The 20813-nt window shown below is 40.6% G+C and overlaps 1 protein-coding gene across 1 annotated transcript; it reads left to right on the forward strand.

Moving 5' to 3' along the window:
• The first annotated feature begins 576 nt into the window (after positions 1-576).
• Positions 577-19051, forward strand: LOC101862198 (serine/arginine-rich splicing factor 4). Its single transcript, XM_005103661.3, has 7 exons — positions 577-732; positions 6400-6411; positions 7079-7119; positions 9871-9957; positions 11442-11596; positions 14017-14250; positions 16782-19051. Exons 1-7 carry the CDS (start codon positions 612-614, stop codon positions 17212-17214), a joined length of 1083 nt encoding a protein of 360 aa, XP_005103718.1. The 5' UTR covers positions 577-611; the 3' UTR covers positions 17215-19051.
• The last annotated feature ends 1762 nt before the right edge of the window (positions 19052-20813 follow it).

Raw genomic sequence — 20813 nt, forward strand, 5'->3', positions numbered from 1 at the left:
GCAGAAAAAGCAACAACAAGAAACAAACAAACGATACCCCCTCTCCCAACACACACACAGAACAAAAAACAACTGGAAACTAAAGTCTCCCTTCATTCAACTGAATATTCACTTTGTTTTTCTTATAATTAGGTTTTTGGCTATTGTATGGCCTGCTGCCTGGTGAAGCGAATGGATAGCCTTGTCACGCTGCTCCAGAGAGTTATCTCTCCTTTTTAGTTGTGGTTGTTGTAGCCTTGGCCTATGGTCCAGCCTGGTCTGGTCTTGTCTCGGCCTAGGCTAGGCTACATTCAAGCATTTCAAGTCATGCTCGAATTGAAAGCATTTGCCTTATTGGCCATAATATTCTACACTTTTACCGCATCAGTCATACACACTTCCTTGATTATTTTCAAGTCTCCACTTTCATTACGCTTCAGATATGCATCATATTCTAAAACCATTTTTTGCAAACGACGTCAACTAAAAATGCAAAAGAAAAACCTATGAGTTCTGAGGAGACAAAATAATATATTTTCTTCACCAGATTTTTGTTCTGAACTCTAAATGCTGTGGTGGTAAAAATGCTGGCAGCAGTAACGCAATTACGTCACTTCCTTCCTTTCGCCAAGATGTCGCGTAGTCGGGATGGAGCGATCTACGTTGGGAGACTGTCGAAAGATACCAGAACACGGGACTTAGAAGAGATATTTGAACCCTACGGCAGACTGCTACGATGCGATATCAAATATGGTTCGTATGACAGATATTAGGGGCTATAATTTACTGTAATTCTCTTTTTTTGGAGTAGAATCTAGTATTTTTTGTTGATGGTGGCTGCCTCCAGATCTAGAATAGATTAGATCTAGACTCTAGCCCCAGCCCCAACTGCCAACCAACGGCAACAGTGCCAACAGTAGATCTAGACTAAACTCTAGATATCTATTCTAGATCTAAATAAATCTAGATCTAGATTCTAGATCTAGTTGTAACAGTAGATCTAGAATCGTTTTACCGTTTTAGCATAATGCTTGCCCCCCCCCCCCCCCCCGACTTCGTAATAGATCGGAGCCTAAAATTAAAAAGTAGAATCTAGATAATCTAGTAGTAGATTATCTAGACTCAAGTAAAAGATCTAGGGGGGGGGGGGGTTCAGGGGGGCTTGCCCCACTGGAAACCATAATTACTTAACCCTGGTTCTGCAGGGGCCAGGTTTATGTCGCCCGATAAGCCTATTTCGGCAGGCCACCTCTATTCTCACCCGGAATGAGAATAGTGCAGGCGAGTCTTGTGGCTATTCTCACCCGGTGCGCGTTCACCAAATTTTGCGTTCACCCTAAACCACAGAATTCTACACTGGGATAACAGAAAAATTGTAGAATTCTGTGCCGTGAACAAACGTTCCATTACAACTGTAGCCTACTAAAAGCGTACAATTTTGTCTGTGGGCAGTGGAGAGAAAGAGAGAGAGGAGTAGCGCGAGAATTTCCGCTCAAAACAAAATGGCGACCCGCGTAGTTCGGCTCAATTCGAAAAGTTAAATAGCCGTAGCATCTTTTTAGATCACCAAATTAATTTACTTTTGTGTTTTAACATCAGTTTTTAACTTTGTTTTGGTCAATTTGATCGTCCACACCGATAGACAGTATTCAGAAAGAGACAGAGAGAGAGAGAGAAGAGGGGAGGAGTTGATCTTGCGAGAACTTCCGGGCGGGTGAGAATAGCCACTTTCATTTCGGCACCTGGCTTTTTTTTGTTCTTCTGGTTCAGCGCACACGCTCCTAGCATCATCCCCATTCCTTTCGGGTTCCGCATCGGTCCCGCACTCACGCAGCTCAAGTGTGTGTGCATCTGCTTGAGTTTGTGTGTGTTTGTGGCCTACTTCTAGAACTGCCTGCGTTGGTTTGTAACTGAGGTGTGTACGTCTCATCATTCAAAACACACACACTCACAGTCACAGTCACAGGGGGCCTACACATTGTGCATGCACAGGGCTTGAAATAGACCGCGGCACCACGGCAATTTGCCTTGGTGCCTTTGCAATTTGCCGTAGTGCCCTTAAAATCAAAGGGGGTAAATTTTTACTTTCACTCCCGCACACAGATGCACTGTTTCAGGGGTCAAACTGCTGTACTGTTTGCTGCAGATCACACATAAAGTAGCAATGCCAATCGCCCGCTGCGCCTTGTGCCGGAAATCGGCCTCCGCGCAAGGGGTATTTTTTGGGCCGCTCGGAATCAGAAGTGACTCTCTTCTAAGTTTAGTTACGGGAAAACTCCTGGACGAAAATAAATGAAACTCGGCAACCAACCAGAGGAAAGGTTAAACTAACGACATGCCAATGTACAATCCCGAACGATTACTAGAACCGGAGATATTGCCGTGTTTGTGCGAATTTCCTCTGTGGTTCGAAAACTAAGCGGAACATGGGTTGATCGCCGACCACACAAGCGCCCCACATGTCTTCTTTATTGCTGTAAAATTTCAGATCTCTGCGTTTAGTAGATTTTCCGTACCAACTTAAAATTACCACCCATCCATTGATAAAACCCTAGATCTAGAAACTTGATAGCGCATTCCAAACGCGAGGTGCCGGCACGCAAGAGGCGCGTGATCGCTAGGCGGCATGTGATTGGCTGCCTATAACCAAATGGGTCACCGATGACTACATCGCGGGTTTTCCCGATAGCGTTTTACTGAGTTTTAGAAGGGGTGATTGCGTCGCGGTAAAAACGATGTCACGCAATTCAACAAATGTCACGCAAATATCAGTCTTTAAGATCCAAAGTAATGAAGACATCGAAAAAGTGATAGCAGAACTAGATTCGGCACTAAAAATCACATGGAGATGCCAAGTTTCATTCATATGCTCCAATTCATTACTGACTTATGAACAGTTTTTCCTCAAAATACATCAAAACATGTCCCACATTTTGGCGATTTTTTCCTATATGAAGGTCCTCCAACATTTTGCAAACAAAAATCCCAATAACTTTTTTATTTATCAATGGATTTTTAATTTTTAAAAACCATAGTTCTTAGAATTTACTCTATTTTCATTTAAGTCCATTTTTAAGCAATTTGGATTAAAATGTAATTTTTCATTGTCATTGCTACATAAAGCCACTAAAACTGTCGCAAATCAATTATTTTCAAGACAATTTCAAATCTAACTGTAAAATATCAAATTATGGCTATAACCCCCCAGATTTTCTTTTACCCCAGTGGGGCAGGCCCCCCTGGAACACCCCCCGATTGGTCCAAAGCATGTCTATCTCGGTTAAAAACAATCAAATATTTCAAAAACCATTATCATTAATTTGCGACGGAAATGAAGTTGATATTTGTGTTCAGCGCATCAATATTTAGTAGAAAATAGACAACTGGTAGCTGAATGTGAGACGGGAGGGAAAGTTAAAAAATACCTCAAAGGGTTAACGGCGGCAATTTTTGCCGTGCCCTTGGTTTTTTTTTTTTTTAAATTTACCACCATGAAAATAAATTAATATTTGTCCTGTGCTGTCACTTTTGGGAAAAAAAAAGAAAAGAAAGTTATACAAGCGTCTTGTCGGGTTCACCACCGTTGCAGGTCAGTGAACCTTAGTCACAAGATAGGCCGTCGTTATTCGGACTCGAGTCCGAATAACATATTTTCATATTCCGACTCGAGTCCGAATAAAAAAAATTCTTATTCGGACTCGAGTCCGAATATGAAAAAATGTTATTCGGACAAAAGGAAGTGTCTTCGTTCTACAGTTCTAACGGTCAGTGCTTCCAATTTTCCGCCATTTTTTAGCGCCCCCCCACACACACACACACCTTTTCTGCCGATCCGATGCCCGCCGCCTCATTGATACGCCCCCCCCACCCCCCATGTTTCCCACTTTCTTTGTTGTAGAAAAAGGTGAAATTGAAGATTAGCAGACCACCTGGCACCTGCATATTATGAGCTGTTTATCCAGAAAAAGTTGTGTTGCTGTGTAGAGCTGAGCATACGGCAACATTTGATTCCATAGACCAGCGCACAATTCATTACGTAGATCTACGTCAAGACTAGCTTATTATTGTAATAATGATCAGTTGCCGGGGGGAGACTGACGCGTATGCGACGTTCAACGCCCGGACCGATAGTGCCCACCCCCCTCCCCGACACGCACACTGCCACACGTGTGCAGGCCACCCATCCGACCCCGACACACGCTAACGAGCCATCTTTAATTGCTTCTGATGACCTCTTGACAAATAAACATTTATTAGAAGCGCTATAACTTTTCAGGCCGGCCTCAAATTCATCGTAAGATTAAAACTCGTCTCCTGCACTAAACGCCTTTTTGCCCGAAGTGATCCCGGTGTCTACCCAGCCTGAGGCGAGTCACGAGTGAGGCAGGACAGGAAGCCGGAGTCACGAGTCACAGGAAGTTGGAAGTGATGTCATGCTGGACAAGAATCAGAGTCCGAATAACATTTTTTCATATTCAGACTCGAGTCCGAATAATCACTTCGCACACTTCGCACAAGATATGGCATTGTGTGAGCACCGGTTGTTGGGGTCACCAAAGTTCATTCAAAATCTGAACGCCGCAAGTACGGGACTCCGGAATGGGGGGAATTATTGATTTTTAAATTATTTTTAAGATACACTCGTGGAAGAGAGAGAGAGAGGGGGGGGGGGGGTATGAAGACGTCATGTTAGACTTGTCTGAAAACTCTTCACAGACACTGCTCAGCTTGACCATTGTGTCCATTTTGTCATGGCAAGTGCAAACACTCACATTAACCAAACCACAGCAGTGTCTGAAAAAAAGATCTGGATGAAAAAGAAGACTGCAGATGTGAGAGAAAGTGCAAGTGTGATGATTACAAACATGAAAGATGTGTTGGATAAGCTGGTGCTGTGCGTGGAAGAAAGATTTTCTGGCACATCAGAAGATAAAGTTTTGAAGTGTGCAGGGATATTTAACAGGACAAAAGTGCCTGAAACTGACAAAATGGATGAGTTAAAAGAATATGGTGAGACACAGATGGATGACTTGATAGCTTATTATGAGACTGTGCTTCAGCACAAGGATGCTCAACACTGAAAATAAAGAAAGAGTGGCTCATGTTTCTCTCTGAAAGTCAGGGCTTATTACTTCTGAGTGAGAACAAGACAAGTTCAGTCTTAAAAAAGCAAGGAAATTTCTCAATCTGTCTCATTTGGCTCATATAATCCCTGTTTTCTTTGAAGAAGCGCATCCTTGGTGACTGAAGGCATTTGCTTTCCAGAGATATGCTTGAAAAGATCATGCTTATATGTCCCAGTGGTCCTGGGATCAAAGAATTCAACCCAGAACCCTGCGCACCCCGGGTGAGAATAGCGCAGGCGAGTCTTTTGGCTATTCTCACCCGGTGTGCGTTCACCGTTATAGCCTAGATCTAGGCCAACCAATTTTGCGTTCACCCTGAACCACAGAAATCTACTCTGTGATAACAGAAAAAATGTAGAATTCTGTGCCGTGAACAAACGTTCCATTACTACTGTTAGCCTAAAAGCGTACAATAATTTTGTCCCTGTGGGCAGTGGAGAGAAGAGGGGAGGAGTAGATCTTGCGAGAACTTCCGGGCAAAACAAAATGGCGACCCGCATGGTTCGGCTCGATTCGAAAAGTGAAATAGCCATAGCATCTTTGTAGACGATCAAATTAGCTTGCTTTTGTGCTATAACGTAATTTTTTCTTTGCTTTTATTCATTTGATCATCCACACCGATAGAAAGTATTCCGAAATAAGGAAAAACAGGTCTTGTTTCACACCGGGTGAGAATAGCTAACGGTAGCAAGTCTCACCCGGGGTGAGAGGTCGATTGTAGTTTTATTCTCACCCCGGGCGAGGATAGCCACTTCCTTTGTAAACAACGCAGAAAGTTCCAGAAGGGCACACACTTACAAACAGACTGATGCACACACTCATTTTTGCTCAAAGACTCAGATCCCGCATGAACCGAAATGTCATTAGCTGCGCGGAAATGCTCTTATCGGCGAACATTTACCCGGGACAAGAATCTTCAAGGGTTAATATTATCCAAGCATGAGATCAGAGTCTGAGTGAAAGTAAAATACATTCTCTTATTTCTGTCATTTTCATGTATTTCAATTGATAATGCCATAGTGGTAGTCCCATATATATAGAGAGAGAGCATTCATGACATGACACATCCATTTGCCCATGTTTCATGTTTTTTCTCAGTGTGGACCGTAGAAGTAGCCACAGGTCCTCAACTCTCACTTGGTCTATCTAGTAAAAGTACAGAGGGCTCGAATTTTGGAGAATTTATTTTCTACTTATATAATTTAAATAATGTTACGATAAAACAGGCATTCTGGGCTCTTAAATGATGAATGTTTCAAGTTACTGATAATATTTTTCATATTTCAAATTTCAGGATCAGAAATGGGTGAGTTTATAATTTAAATAATGTTACGATAAAACAGGCTTTCTGGGCTCTTAAATGATGAATGTTTCAAGTTACTGATAATATTTTTCATATTTCAAATTTCAGGATCAGAAATGGGTGAGTTGAGGAGTGTTGTATTGGTTAAGTAGTGTTAATTTGTAATGTTAATGCATTTAGTGATTGTTTGTTCTCAATTTAGCCATTTTACAATCATTTAAAGTCTTTGTGTGTAAATTAAATTTGAATAAATAAAGTATAGAGTTGTATAAGTATAAGTGTGCATGAGTACACCTTTTTTGTATTCGTTAAGTTTATTTTTTAAAGTATATTTGTAAATGTAATTTGATACTTTTATCTATTTTTCATCTTTAAAAATGGCATACCATAATTTGGCATTTTGCAATTTTCTTATCGGCTTGGTTGTTTGTCAGTTTTAGTGATTCAGATGATATTGTTGAAGTGACATATTAAAATAACTGTTGCAACTAGTGGAAGTTTCAGTTAGGCTAATGAGTAATGTTAACTTCTGCATCATGATAGTTGTTTCACCTTTAAATGTGATGTTGCTTCTGTGTAGCACTGTAGTGTAGATGACTGGACTGCAGGGAATAATAGTTGAATGTATATTTGTATGTTTAATGTTATTAAAATGATTGAATCTTTTCAGCATATGCGTTTATTGACTTTGAAGACAGACGGGATGCAGAGGTATGCATTGATTGATTCTGTTTTTTTCTTCCAGTTTTTAAAAATCCAAACTTGTTTTGGATTTCTCTTTAAAATTGTTGTAGTCTTTTTGTAAAGGTTTTCCTTTTCTCTTTCCAAGATTTGCAGCAATTTATAAATTTGATGGCAAACATCATTCAAACATTTGTTTTAGTTTGGAAAATAAGATTTAAAAAGTACTATAAATATACATTTTTGCAATAAAAAAACAGGCTTGATTTGTGTGCTCCTTGACTGATGATGCCGTTATGTTTTTTTTTCATCTGGTCAAGCTGCCGAGCCCATAAGCCCTCATAAGCCAGCACATGGTTGAGAGCCTAGCCCGCACTTTAAGCCTATCCTAGCCACAAGCACTGGTCAGCCCATACCTTCTCCTAAACCGTGGTCTGAGTTGAGAGAGAGAGAGAGAGCTCCTAGTCCTACCGGGGTTCGTCTTGCTTAGCCTCTCCTGCTGGCCTGCCTCCCCCCCTGTGGCTCCGTGGGTGTCGCTTGCTGCCGAAAGTCTTGTGGGTCAACCTCCTGCAGCACCCGCTGCCGCTCCAGACGGCTCTGCCGATCTCTTTGAAACTATTCCTTTTTCTTTTCTTTTTTTTCCTTTCTTTTTTCCTTTTTTTTCTTCTTTTTTATGTTAGAATAGATTATCAAAACACCCTTTGAAAAACAACAAAAATTTGAGAATGCAGACCATATATTTCAACTGAATTTTTTTCCTCAAAAAAAATGTTTTGAAATTTTTCTGAAATTTATTTTGAGGATGTTGAGAATAACAAGTGTTTGCTTTGGTATTCTACTATAATGGGGGCTGCTAAGTGAATAAATTTCATTTGGATTAAAATTCTCCTTTATGTAAATTGTTATTCATAGTGTCACGGTCTGCTCTTCTGGACACAATCCAATGCAATAAGAGATAGCACATCAGTTAATGGTTAAGTTAACCAGAAATTGTAGATTGTCATAATGCAGCCCTCTTTTACAATGTACGAGTTTGTCTATGGACGTTTTGTGACAACCACCTGCCAGTCTAGACGGCCTCCTCGGTCGGTCAGCTCCGCCGGACAAAGATTTGGAGCAAGAATTGCCTCCTTGCCTGTCCCTAGTCCGCCGCTGTGGTTGGAAAAGTGAAAGCGACACCTGCTGGCCTGTAGCCAACACCGCTTACGCTCTGCCCCAGACCAATGCCCACGTTGGTCAGCGTTGCCTACTCGCACCGCACCGGCTAGCCCAAAGGGGGAGCCCTTGTCCTCCCTTGCCTCACCACAATGTAGTACCTTTGGGCCTGGGCTGTGACCGCTTCAATCAGTCTTCCTGGTCCTGCCAGTATGTTGTTCTATCTCATACTCATGTGTGTGTCTTGTTGTATCCTAGAGCTGTGATTTTAATTTTTTATCATTTTTTTAAAAACTAAAAGGAATTATTTTGTTTTGTATGATTTTTTTTTTTTAAGTTCAGATCTTTTACTGGACGTATTAAAATTTGTGTGTAATAAGTCATACATTCCAAATGACAACATTTCCTTTTTTAAATCACACATGTACAAGTTGTCATTTTTATCTTTCTGTGAAGGTTTCCTTAGTAGATCAAATTTGCATCTAATTTTTATCAGGGCTGCCAACTTAGTTTGATTTGGTCCATAAATGTTTTCTGTGCATCAACTTCATAGAGTTTTGGTGGAGTTTTCATGCTTTTGGACTCTGATCTCTGTATTTGTGTTCCATGGAGTTGTGTTTTGAATCACTGCAGTGATTCTATGATTAATCTCAGATTTTGGTGTTTTTGTTTTCTGGAATTGTTTTTCAGCGTACATGAATGAGAACGTTTATAACGAGCTTCAATAGAGTTCCATTTGATGATTCCTTTTGTTTGGTCATAGCTAATGAGTGATTCAATGTCCTTTTTGCCAAGATTAAGTAATGCCCTAGTTTCTTCTTGAAAGTCCTTTGTTTTTATTTCTTGGTGATGAGTTGTGGACTCAGTGTCTGATTATGTGGAAGAAATGTTCAGCAAGTGGCTGGTTTTATAGTTTTGGTATGAGTTTCAGTCTGGGTTACAGTACTTCCTGAACGTATGGAGTTCCTCGGTGATAGTTCTGTTGTTCAAGTGCTAGTCGAGCTTTTTGTCTTCCGCTATTTTGCTTGTTCTTCTCTTCCCAAATCCTCGAAACTGGTTGGCAGCCCTGTCGTAGACTACGTGCATGCAGTGCTTTCAATTTCAGGCCAGGCACTATCTTTTTTCACTTTGTTACTTTGTGACATTTTAATGCTATATGTTTCTGAACGTGTCACTTTGCGTAACTGATGTGATATATTATGTCATCTGGGTTTTTATAATTAGAATATAGACATTGTGCAGTTACTTTTTATTTTTCAAATGTCAAATTGGTTATATTTTAATGAGGAATTGATGAATGAGTTTTTTGGTCATTTTGAGATGTGTTCTCTTTTTATATTCGATAATTCACCGCCTCAGCTCATTGTATATGAGCCTGGTGATTTCAGGTGTATGTGATTTTCGTTGTTATCCTGACGGTAGACTGGGTGGAAGCTGTTGCCAGTTGCAAAAGTGGAAAAGGTTGAATGAAAGGGGGAAATTGGCTGGCTAATGAAGCAGAGGTCACATGATAAGCGTACCTTTCTTTAATTAAGAAGGAATAAAATTTAATGCTTTTATCTGAAGTGACAAACATTTTATGGTAATTTTTATCTTGAGTTACATCTACTACTGTTTTTTCCTCAGGACTGTGTTAAATATGAACATGGTCGGGAATTAAATGGACAGAGTATGATTGTTGAATGGGCCAAAGGAGGAAGAGATAGGAGGCTGGTGAGTTTGTGAATGTATTTCTAAACTTTTGTACACATGGTATTTCCCATCTTAGCATAGTTTTTTTTAAACCTCTCGCTGCCAGTTCAAAAGGTTTTTATCTGAGATACAGCATGTTGTTGAAAGTTGTCACTCGTACTTTTGAAATTGATCCTGAGGGTTTGTAGACTTCCTGAAAAATATCACCTGCACTGTACCTTTGATTGAATTTGACACGATTTGTACCCCCTATTTGATTTTTGTAGTCTTACATGAGAAGCCAGTGTTTCCAAATTTGCTAAGGAAAGAGGTTCCTAAAATTTCAATATTGCTCATTTCTAACAATCATTGCCATGAAGCTTCCCTGTATCACTAGAATGACTTGTGAAAGAAATGCAGGGAATTTTTGGGGGAGGACATCACTGTTGCTATACATAGACAAGTGGCAGCCATCTTGAATTATATATTTGTGTAGTAAGAGTTTTATGGCGCAACTGCATAAGGTTAATTTATAGTACTAAAATCAGTCGAAAACACTAATTCTGCATAAATCTAGGTAATTGGTCCTTTGAAATGATTAAATTTGGAACAATATTAATACTTTTTTCAGATTCTAGAAATATGTGTACAGGTGTTATATATATATTTTTTCACCCACCACACAAAGGTCAAATTCAACATTTTGAGACAAATGAATAGCCCATTACCTGCAATCAAATTTTATCTTTCTCCACTGAAAATTTAAATGTTCTGGCTCAGATACTTTTTTGAGAACAATAACTTTTACAATCTTCGTCCAATCATACTTTTATTTTTAGAAAATCAAGTCGAAGATTTGACCTTATAGAGCTGCAAGCACCTTAAAAGTTTGTTTGTTTAGTATAGGGTTTTACGGCGTTCGCAACTGCATAAGGTCATATGAGCGCGCGGGACACACCTAATACTTTTTCGTTGGTAGGAAATTTTGATTTTTGCCCGGGTGGCGGCCGAAGCCTACTCTTATCGATTTTAGACCACCAAGGAATCTTTAACGTGCGCAACTTGCACACGGGCCCTCCGAGATTTTTCACCCTTGTCCGAGAAGGCTAGGTGTAGATCTTTCCTACCAGAAGATCAGGGGTGTGGCAGAAAGACAGCAGTTAGGAGGAGCCAAGGAGTAGCAGTAGAAAGGCTGCAGAAAGAGTCAGGAGCCCATAGGAGGGGGCAAAGGAGGTGAGGGGGTGTAGGCAGAAAGTGGAAATGAAAGCAGACAACAGAACATTGTTAGAGATCAGGAAAGGATGTGAAAGGAGACAATTTTAGAGAAGAAAATTTTTTGGTCGCTACCCGGAATCGAACCCGGGACCTTTGAATGAGAGGCCAACACCTTAGCCTCTAGGCCACGAGAGCCCCCCTTAAAAGTTTAATATAAAGAAGAAAACTTTCACAAGTAAAACATCTACCTGATCAATTTTGAAATAAAATAATAAATCTGAACGAGTTTTGTTTGCATTTTTCTTTTGCAGACCTATGATGAATGTTTCCGCTGTCGACGAGTAGGCCATTGGGCCCGGGACTGTCCAGAGCTGAGGTGGGGTCGACGTGGCGGAGGAGGTGGTGGTGGTGGTGGTGGTGGTGGTGGGGGCGGAGGTCGTTGGAGGTCCCCATCCCCCAGAAGAAGGTCAGTGAGGTGGCTCAGCTATGGGCACATTTGTGTCATGTAGTATTATTCCTGGGACGAAGTCCTTTTTCATGCAAGGTAAAAAGTGAAAAGCAATGGTGTAAGAAAGGAGGATGGAATGGTTTGTGCATCTGATTTGAATCTGGTTTTGACAGTTAAAAAATAAATTGAGCTGAGTGTTATATTCAATTTCCCCATTATCTAGACTTCCGTTCTTTCTTATGTGAAACTGTTAGCTAGAACTTTAACACTTTGCCGTCACATCTCGCCGATCAACAAGAACACCGAACTTCCGCTCCCCCCACAAACGGAGATATCAGCGATGTTTACCACCCAGTTTCTTTGGAATTCCCCCGAAATGGTTGTGATGGCAGGGTTTTTAAAATTCTATATAAGCCTTGTGATGGCAAAGTGTTAAATCCCATCAATTGACCTCTGGTAAAATGTGACTTCAGGCTTATTCATCCCAGTCAGCAAACATATTGTTACATTGTTACCTTATTGTTTTACACCCATGTTCTCCCTTCCCCATTTGCCCTATGTTTTGGTTGATTGGGATTTACTTTCTATATTTTATGATCTGTTTGGCTAGTTGGCATTACAGTGCAAGAGACATAACCGCTTTTTGCTCGCTAGTCTTTTACGCTAGCATCTCGGTGAAGGACTCAGTGGATCAGTAAAACTGGCTTGCATTTGCAGTGTGTTGTAACAGGGACTTCATTTGTAACACATGTTCTTTTGCAAGGACGTTAAAATTATGAGTGAACCTTGAAAGCTGCTCATGGTGTCGACAGTTCTGCTTTTCAAGTCCCTTTTTCTATAAAGTGCAGTGTTGGTGCCGAGATGAGGGAATACCCAGGGGACAAAAGGTTCGAGTCAAGCCCCACCATTTGTCAGTCTGCTGTTGACACATCTGTCATCTGTGAGAGAACAAGGAGAACAGGAATGGATAAACGTATGGGTGTTTTCACCCTACAGGGAACAAGATGATTTTTTCCAACACATCGCAGGTTCAAGTCAATAGACCAACATTATGCTGTGGAAGTTGTTTTGCCAGAAGAGCTGTGACAGTAAGCTTTAGCAAGGTCTTCGTAGAATCTGGATTGTAAAGAAAAGGGCATGCCACTTGTGTTGACATTGTGGAGAAGGTGGGGATCAAACTTTTGGGGGAAGGACTGTATAGCCTCATGGAGCTTAGAAGTTGACTTGCTTCCCTGTGACCTTATGTTGATAGTGATAAAACAATGGAGTGATTCTGGCAAATAGGTGGTTGGAGGATGCCACTGGTAGGTACTACTTCTTTTCTTTCCCCTTTGTTTTTTCTGTCTGTCTGTTTGACTTTTTTCCAGCTCTAAATGACCATTATTGTGTCGTGATGTGCTTCTCTTTACTCAAACTCAAACGAATCTGACAGTTTGCTTACAAGTAGAAAGGTATAGGAATTAGATTTTAGTTTGGGTGCTGGTTTTCTGTTTTTGTCCCCTGTTATTTCCTTTAATTTTTAAAACTGAAATCTGATAACAGCAGCTATTGTTCTCAGCATTTGTTTTCTGTGTAACCCTGAATTATTAGTGTATATTTACTGTGTTATTGCTTGCAAAAACAACTGCATAGATTTTCAGTTATTTGTACAAAATCCCAGTGGTACCTCTTTTCAAGGCTTTGAAAGTACCAGGGAATGAATGCACTTTGTCGCAGGCCTTATGGGGCCAAATATCTCGCCACGCCAAATACAGTTTCAGAACCGCAGTGAACCGTAGAAGATTAAGAGAATCACTATGAACTGCAGAAACAGGTACTGAACCACAGCAAACTGCTTGAGACAGTTACAGCCCAGCAATGAACTGCAGAATACAGTTATTACAGAACTACGGGGAATTGCTGTGACTACTGTAAATACCATCATCCTTCTTGCGGCTGTAGGGAAACAAGGCACAGGATTAACCGAATGGACACCATAGAGGACAAAAGCATTGTCTGCTTCGTCCACCAAGTATTGATTTGTGTTTACTGGGTCCTGTGAACTACAACTATTATGACTCAACTGTACATACCCTCACCCAGCATGCAACTGTAGGGAGAAAGAAGACCCAGGAATGATCAAATGGGACTCCCGACACAGGACGAAAAGTATTCATTAGACGACGAAAGCATTCATAGCCGCCAGCAGCATGAGCGAACCATGGGGAAAAGGAGGCCCTGGAAAGACCAAATGGGACTCCCAAAGAGGAGAAAAGTATTCATAGCCGTCAGCAGCAAAAACGAACCATAGGGAAAAGGAGGCCCTGGAAAGACCAAATGGGACTCCCAAAGAGGACGAAAGCATTCATAGCCATCAGCAGCAGAAAGGGCCGCCGCCACCAAGTGTTGAAATGTGTTTACTGAAGTCTCATGTGCTCCCTCCACCACCCATCCTACAGGTCGAGATCCAGATCCCGGGACAGGAGACACAGGAGTCGCAGCCGCTCCAGGGACCGCAGACGCCGCAGCCGATCCCGGGACCGCCGCCGCAGCAGGAGCGGCTCGGATGACAGGAAGCGCGACAGGTCGAGCAGTGGATCAAGGGAGCGCGACCGCAAGTCCCGCAGCGGATCCAGGGACAGGAAGAGTGGCTCCCGGAGCAGGAAGGACAGTGGCTCTCGCAGCAAGCCCAGGTAAGGGAGGTGCATGTGGTAGACATTTTTGTGTGTGTGTGGCTGGTGGGATTATTTTTTTTCCCCAGTAGTTCATGCCTTTAAAAAATTTTGATATAAAATGTGTGGTTTTTTGGGGTTTTTTTGTTGCTTATTTATTCTTCTTAATTTTCATGCTGTTTGTCTCTACTTTATCTTTTGATTGATTCAGTGTGTCTAGGGTAGGGAACCAAAATACAATAAAACTTGTCCAAGATGAGCACCCATTGTCAAGGAGAATACTGGTTTTCTTAGAAAAGTGATCCTCTTAGGCAGTGTTATTATGATATAGAAAAAATGTAAGGTGAGGAAGTGGTTGTTTGCACCGGTGGCCTTGGAGCAGGTTCAAATTTATTTTATAGGTCTGTGAGAGCTGAAAATATACCTGGCAGAAGAAAGTTTACTGTGTAAACACAGTGTGAGAGCTGGGTTTTGCTTTTTCTCTGTAGCTATTTTTATGAGATAAAATTCTTTAGTCCCCTTCCCTTACTATAGGCTATATTGTTTGAGCTACAGAGTTATTTATCGGTCCTTCTTCTTTTGTGGATGTCAGAACGTTTTTTGGTTTTGATTTTAACCCATACACTCAATTTGCTACGTTGTGTGTGAATTTTTTGGCTTCAGAGGAAGAACAAAAGGTTGGGTATTTTGAAATTACTTTTATCTATCGATCAAATTTTAAAATCTTCCTATGCTATGAATTTGTATGGTATGGCTGGCTTTCAGTGAGTTCTGATGGTAGATTCTTGCTTTCTTTTTGTACGCAGGGTTGGTGATTTTTTATATTTTTAAAATAAAAATTTTTAAAATCGATTTTTTAAATTTAAATCAGTTTTTAAAAATTTTAATCGGATTAAAAATTTTTTTTTTATTTTTTAAAAAATGTCGACACAGTTTGGGATTTTTGGTGTTGTAAAAGTATGTTCTTTTAGTGCAGAATGCATTGTCTTTATTTTAACTAATGATTAATTTAAGCAACTGCAAAAGAAAGCCTTAATCTGCTATTATCAGTGAATTATGGCTACAGACAAAAAAATGAAGAAAATGTCAGTCTAAAAGGAAAGGGGGGGAGGGGGTAATTATGCATAGATAAACTTGTATTTTATTACAGTGTGCGTGTGTGTGTGTGCGCGCTTGTGTTTGTCTAAAAAGAAAAAGAAAATGCTAATTTCAATTATGAAAAAAAAGTAAATTGAATACTGTATTAATTTACTACTTACAGTGACAGGGGGGGAAGCAGACTCTTAAGCATGATATTATTAGTCTACTAAACCTTATATCTGTTTTATAAAACCAAGGAAAGGAATTCTGAATGTTTAAAGATGTAAAAACAATACATTTAAAAAAAGTGATTTAATTCACTGAGTTTTATTTTAAAAATCAAGTTGATTTAAATATAAAAAAATCAACTGATTTAAATCAACCCAACCCTGGTTTTCAATTATGAAAAGAAAGAAAATTGAATACTGTATTATTTTACAGTGACAGGGGGGAAAGCAAACTTTTAAGCATGATTATATTAGTCTACTAAACCTTATATATATCTGTTTAATAAAACCAAGGAAAGGAATTCTGAATGTTTAAATATGTAAAAACAGAATACATTTTAAAAAAGTGATTTAAATCATAAAATCAAGTTGATTAAAATAAAAAAATTAACTGATTTAAATCAACCCAGCTCTGATTTCAATTATGGGGAAAAAAAGTAAATTGAATACTGTATTATTTTACAGTGAAAGGGGGAAAAGCAGACTTTTAAGCATGATTGTATTAGTGTAGTAAACCTTATATCAGTTTTATGAAACCTAGGAAAGGAATTCTGAATGATGAAATATGTAAAAACTGAATAAAAATAAATTTTGAAAAAAGTGATTTAAATCACTGATTTTTATTTAAATCAACCTGATTTAAATCAACCCAACCCTGTTTGTATGTGGTTCATTTGTCACCATGCTTCCCCCCCCCCCCCCCCACCCTAATGAAAAAGCCCATCAGTGTGATGTGTGGGTGGTTGGCGGGTGCTCTGGTCGGGGTTGCTTCTTCTTTCTTATCAAACATCTATCGTCCTTATCTCCCCTCCTTCTTTTTTGTGATTGTTACTCTCTTGTAGTGGTGACGGTGGCCTAGTGGTTTGGCCACTTGACTTGTAATCGTGGGGTTGCGGTTTTTGGGGTTCAAGCCTCAGCTCGGTCCGACGCTGTGTCTTTGGGGAAGGCGCTTTACACGAATTTCCCACTTGGTTCGGTCCTTTTGGAGATGGATGTTAAACTCGGAGGTCCCGCCTCTTAAATAACCTATTCGTGTTTAAAAGGCCGTTAAACCTATACCATTTCACCATTTTGACTCTCTTGTAACACCTCTAATCTTCGGCACTTATTTTACCTTATTATGTTGCAAATGCCGTAAAACTCTTACGACCCTCCCCCCAAACCCCCCCCCCCCCCCCGAAAATTCCTCAGTCCACCTCCCTGGTTGTTTCTGATGATGTGTGTTGTGTTTCATTGCCTGACTAGGTCCAGGTCCAAGTCCAAGTCCCCCCGCAGATCTCGCTCTCCACGCACCTCCAAGTCACCAGGCAGATCCAAGTCCCCGCGCAGATCCAAATCACCCCGCAGGTCCAAATCACCACGCAGGTCAAAATCACCCCGCAGGTCCAAGTCTCCCCGCAGGTCTAAGTCCCCACGCCGGTCGAAGTCGCCCCGCGCCTCCAAGTCCCCACGCCGGTCGCGGTCGGCCTCCAAGTCGAAGAGCCGCTCCAGAAGCCCGCGGGACCGGGAGGAGAATGAAGAGAAGCAGAGGAACGGAGACTCTGCCGGCGACAAGCAGGAAGTGGAACAGTCTCGCATGGACGACGATGATGGGGACAGGAGTGACCGGGAAAGGGATCGGGACGCGGACAGAAATGACGAGGAGGACGCACGGTCTGGGAGTGAGAGCAAGGACTGAGTTCAGAGCTGGTATGTTGTGTTGCTGCGGGTGCTTGTTCTCATTACACTTTCAATGCAGGTTTTTTTTTTGTTTTTTTTTGTGGATAATTTGTAGCAAAGAACTTACAGAACTTACATGGGTTTTATGTAAAAAAGAATAAAAAAATTTTGAAATGGGAGTTATTGAAACATTTTGGAAAAAGTTTTTAAAAAAAAGTCAGCAGTATCTTTTGAAGTAAAGAGGATGAGAAGTTACAAAAATCATAGCCTGAGAAACACACGACTGACCCAAGCAAGGGCAGATGTGAGCGTTGTTTAGGCGGTAAGATTGTGTTCATTGATTGTTTTTACTCTTGTTGTTGTGCTTAAGGTCTGGTTTGTTTTATTAAGATTTTCTTAACACTTGTATAATTACCAGTAGACTCCTCTTCATGTTTAAGGGTGAGTGAGGAAGATACATCAACAGTGTAATATGGCAGCATTCCCTCGTCCCCTCCTTCCTTTCACTCTGCCTCTTTTGTCTCTCCCGATATTGATTGCTCAGATGCTGGCTGTACATTGAAGCTCTGTGGGGTGGCTGGTCGCAAGGTCTTGAAGATTTGGCACAAAAAACACAAATGATCAAAGCCAAATGTAACTTGCTGGATGACTTTGGGCTGAAGGGGCATTGTTGTATCCATCTCTTGTGCTTCGCCCGCACCCCCATCCCCCTGCTACAGAAACGATGAAGGGCTGGTGTATCCGTAGGAACTTATTGTTGAGCAGAATTGCATGGACTTGTCCTGAACTGTATGAAGTGTGTAGTACACACTGCTCTGTGTCACTTTGTTCGAGGGGGGAAATTGTTTTATCGTAAGTGGATGCAGGTTCCAAAGTTGAATTTGATATACATATGTGCTGGTGTTTGCATGTATATTCCTGCTGGTTAGAGGTTACTGGCTTTTGTTTTACTGTTTGGTTTGTATGGCTGAGTGATGACTTCCAATGCTTTCTCTCCCCTTTGTAGGCCTACTACTATGTGCGTGTCAGGACACGGTGGAATCAGGTGCTTGTCAAGTTTTGGGCATGTGAAGTTGTTAGTATTATCTTGAAGCTTGTTCATTTTTCTTGCTTGTGGGGGAAAAAAAATTCTCATCTATTTTTGATACAAGTCGAGATGTTTGCGACGAGATGTTCGCGATTGAAGCAAGTGGGCTTTGCTAGTTTCAGAGGTAAAATCAATGAGGAAGTGGCAGCCAGTTTGGTGACTTCCATTTTTTTAACGTTCTTAGAAACTGATAATTTATATTTTTTTGGCGCCACACGAAAATGCGTTTCTAAATAGCGCCGCCCCCGCCCCTAAAATGATAAAAATTTCCCAATGGGAGGGGGGGGATATTGGGTATGTTTTGTTATTTATTTTGATGAGCACCTGATTTTACCATGATGTGACACGTGTAGATTATCATTACATGTACCCGAAAGAACATTTGCGCAGGGCAGCTTTTTCCATTTTCCCACATTCTTCTTCTACTGATGAAATGCAGAACTCAGTACGCCAACATGTATGGGGTGAACGGCATGGATTGTGTGGTTTGTAACCTCATTTTTTGTGGATTTCCGTGTCAAGTGTTCAATGTCTTGCAATGAAAGTTTCTCCTTTTTATTTTTTTTACTTCAGTGTGTTTTAGCTTTCAAGATTTGAGTTGCTCTGCATTGTTCCCCTTCAAAGAAAAAAAGGTTGTTTGATTTTATTGCACATTATGAGTAAAGCCAAACTTCTCTCATCCATGTTGCATACTGCCTTTTGTACAATGGTAATCAGATGTTTATTGATTGATGTAGAAGTTGCGTAATAAAAGTTATCAATGTCAATATTCTTGCTTTAAGCTTTATTTACTTTATCGTACTGGAATTGTGGTAGGTCGATGGGTGCTCTGGTGTGGTTTGCTCCTTGTTTCCTATCATCAAACATCTCTCCATGTTCTTTTTTTGTCTTTGTTACTCTCTTGTAAAACCTCTTAATCTTAGGTACTTATAATAAATAGCACTTGTACAGCACACAATGCTGCTCAACAGAAAACCATAGAACACTCTGTAACATTCTCAGCTTCCAGAGAAGCATACAGTGCAAGCAGCTTATTAACGCGCTTCAACACTCAGAAACTGAGATCATCTTTTACTGTCTATAGCTGGGTACCCATTCCCATGTGGGTGAAGTGAGGAAAATTTCTGTAAAGTGCCTTTCGCAAGGGCAGAATGATAGGATTCGAACCATGACCTTACGGTTGCGAGTCTGAAAGCCTAACCACTAGGTTACTGTATGACCTTATTGTATTGCAAGTGCCGTAAAACAGTGACACAAAAGTTCTGGAATGTGGGTGGTTGGCGGGTGCACTGGTGTGGTTTGTTTCTTGCTTCTTTCCTATCAAACATCCGTCGTCCTTACCTCCCCCTCTTCTTTTTTTATGTTTGTTATTGTTACTCTCTTGTAACACCTATCTTCTGGTGCTCATATGATGACCTTATGCAGTTATGAGTGCCATAAAACCTCTACTAAAAAAACCACTAAAGTTCTGGAGTGGGTGGTTGGCGGGTGCTCTGGTGTGGTATGCTGCTTCTTCTTTCTTATCAAACATCTATCGTCTTTATCTCCTCTTCTTCTTTTTTATGTTTGTTACTCTCTTGTAACACCTCTAATTGTCTGGTGCTCATATGGCCTTATGCAGTTGCGAGCGCCGTAAAAGTTCTGGAATTGCAGGAAAGTGTCTCATGGATATTTTCAAATTTCTGAATAATGTTGGAAGGTTTTGTCTTCTTTCACTAAAATGGTCTGAGAAAAGACTGTTTTGCACACTTTCAATCTGTGCAACATGCGTTGTAAAAATACAGTATGACACGATAGCTTGAATTTGTAGGGACTGGCCTCTGTAGTTCGAGGGATCTTTTACTAAAATAAAGATAAAGAAAGAAAAAAAAGACGTAACCGCAGGCACAGATGCATGATTTTGAGTCCTCTGTGTTCAACCTATCCATGTTGTACTGTAGCTTTAAGAACCACCTCTCAGATTTGTATTGTCAGAGTTTTGTTTATGAGAAACACGTTGACATGATTCATAATGGTGGTCATTTTGTGCTTTGAAAAAGTACAACTGTCGGTGAAAAACAAAGAGGATAAAACAGAAGTAGAACCTGTCAGTGGCACATTCCAACTTTCAATGTGTAAAAGCCTTTCCTTTTTCTTTAACATTAGAAAATGTTTTTTTTTACTCCCAATTGACACAGTTTAGATCATTTAGGGGGGGGGGGGTAGAGGCTCTCCGACCCTACCTATCAGAGCCAACCCAGGCTGAGAAGGATACAACATCTCACAGCAGAAAGACCTATCTTGATATAAAAGTTACTCCTCACTCTGGAATCAAACTCTAGTCTTCTCTGTGCGACGGCAAAGAGCCTAACGGCTACAACACAGACACCGGTTAAGAAGCCTTGTCGCCTCACACAGAAAGTGCTATGGAATTCTGGAAACTGGTGAAAGAATGAAAAGGACACAAATATTTTTGGTTGTTCAATCTTTTTTTTCTTCAAATTTTTAATTCACATGACTTTATAAATCAAAGACATCTTTTAGACTACAAT

This window comes from Aplysia californica, unplaced genomic scaffold, assembly GCF_000002075.1.
Source record: "Aplysia californica isolate F4 #8 unplaced genomic scaffold, AplCal3.0 scaffold00385, whole genome shotgun sequence".
In the NCBI taxonomy this organism is placed as follows: Eukaryota; Metazoa; Mollusca; class Gastropoda; order Aplysiida; family Aplysiidae; genus Aplysia; species Aplysia californica.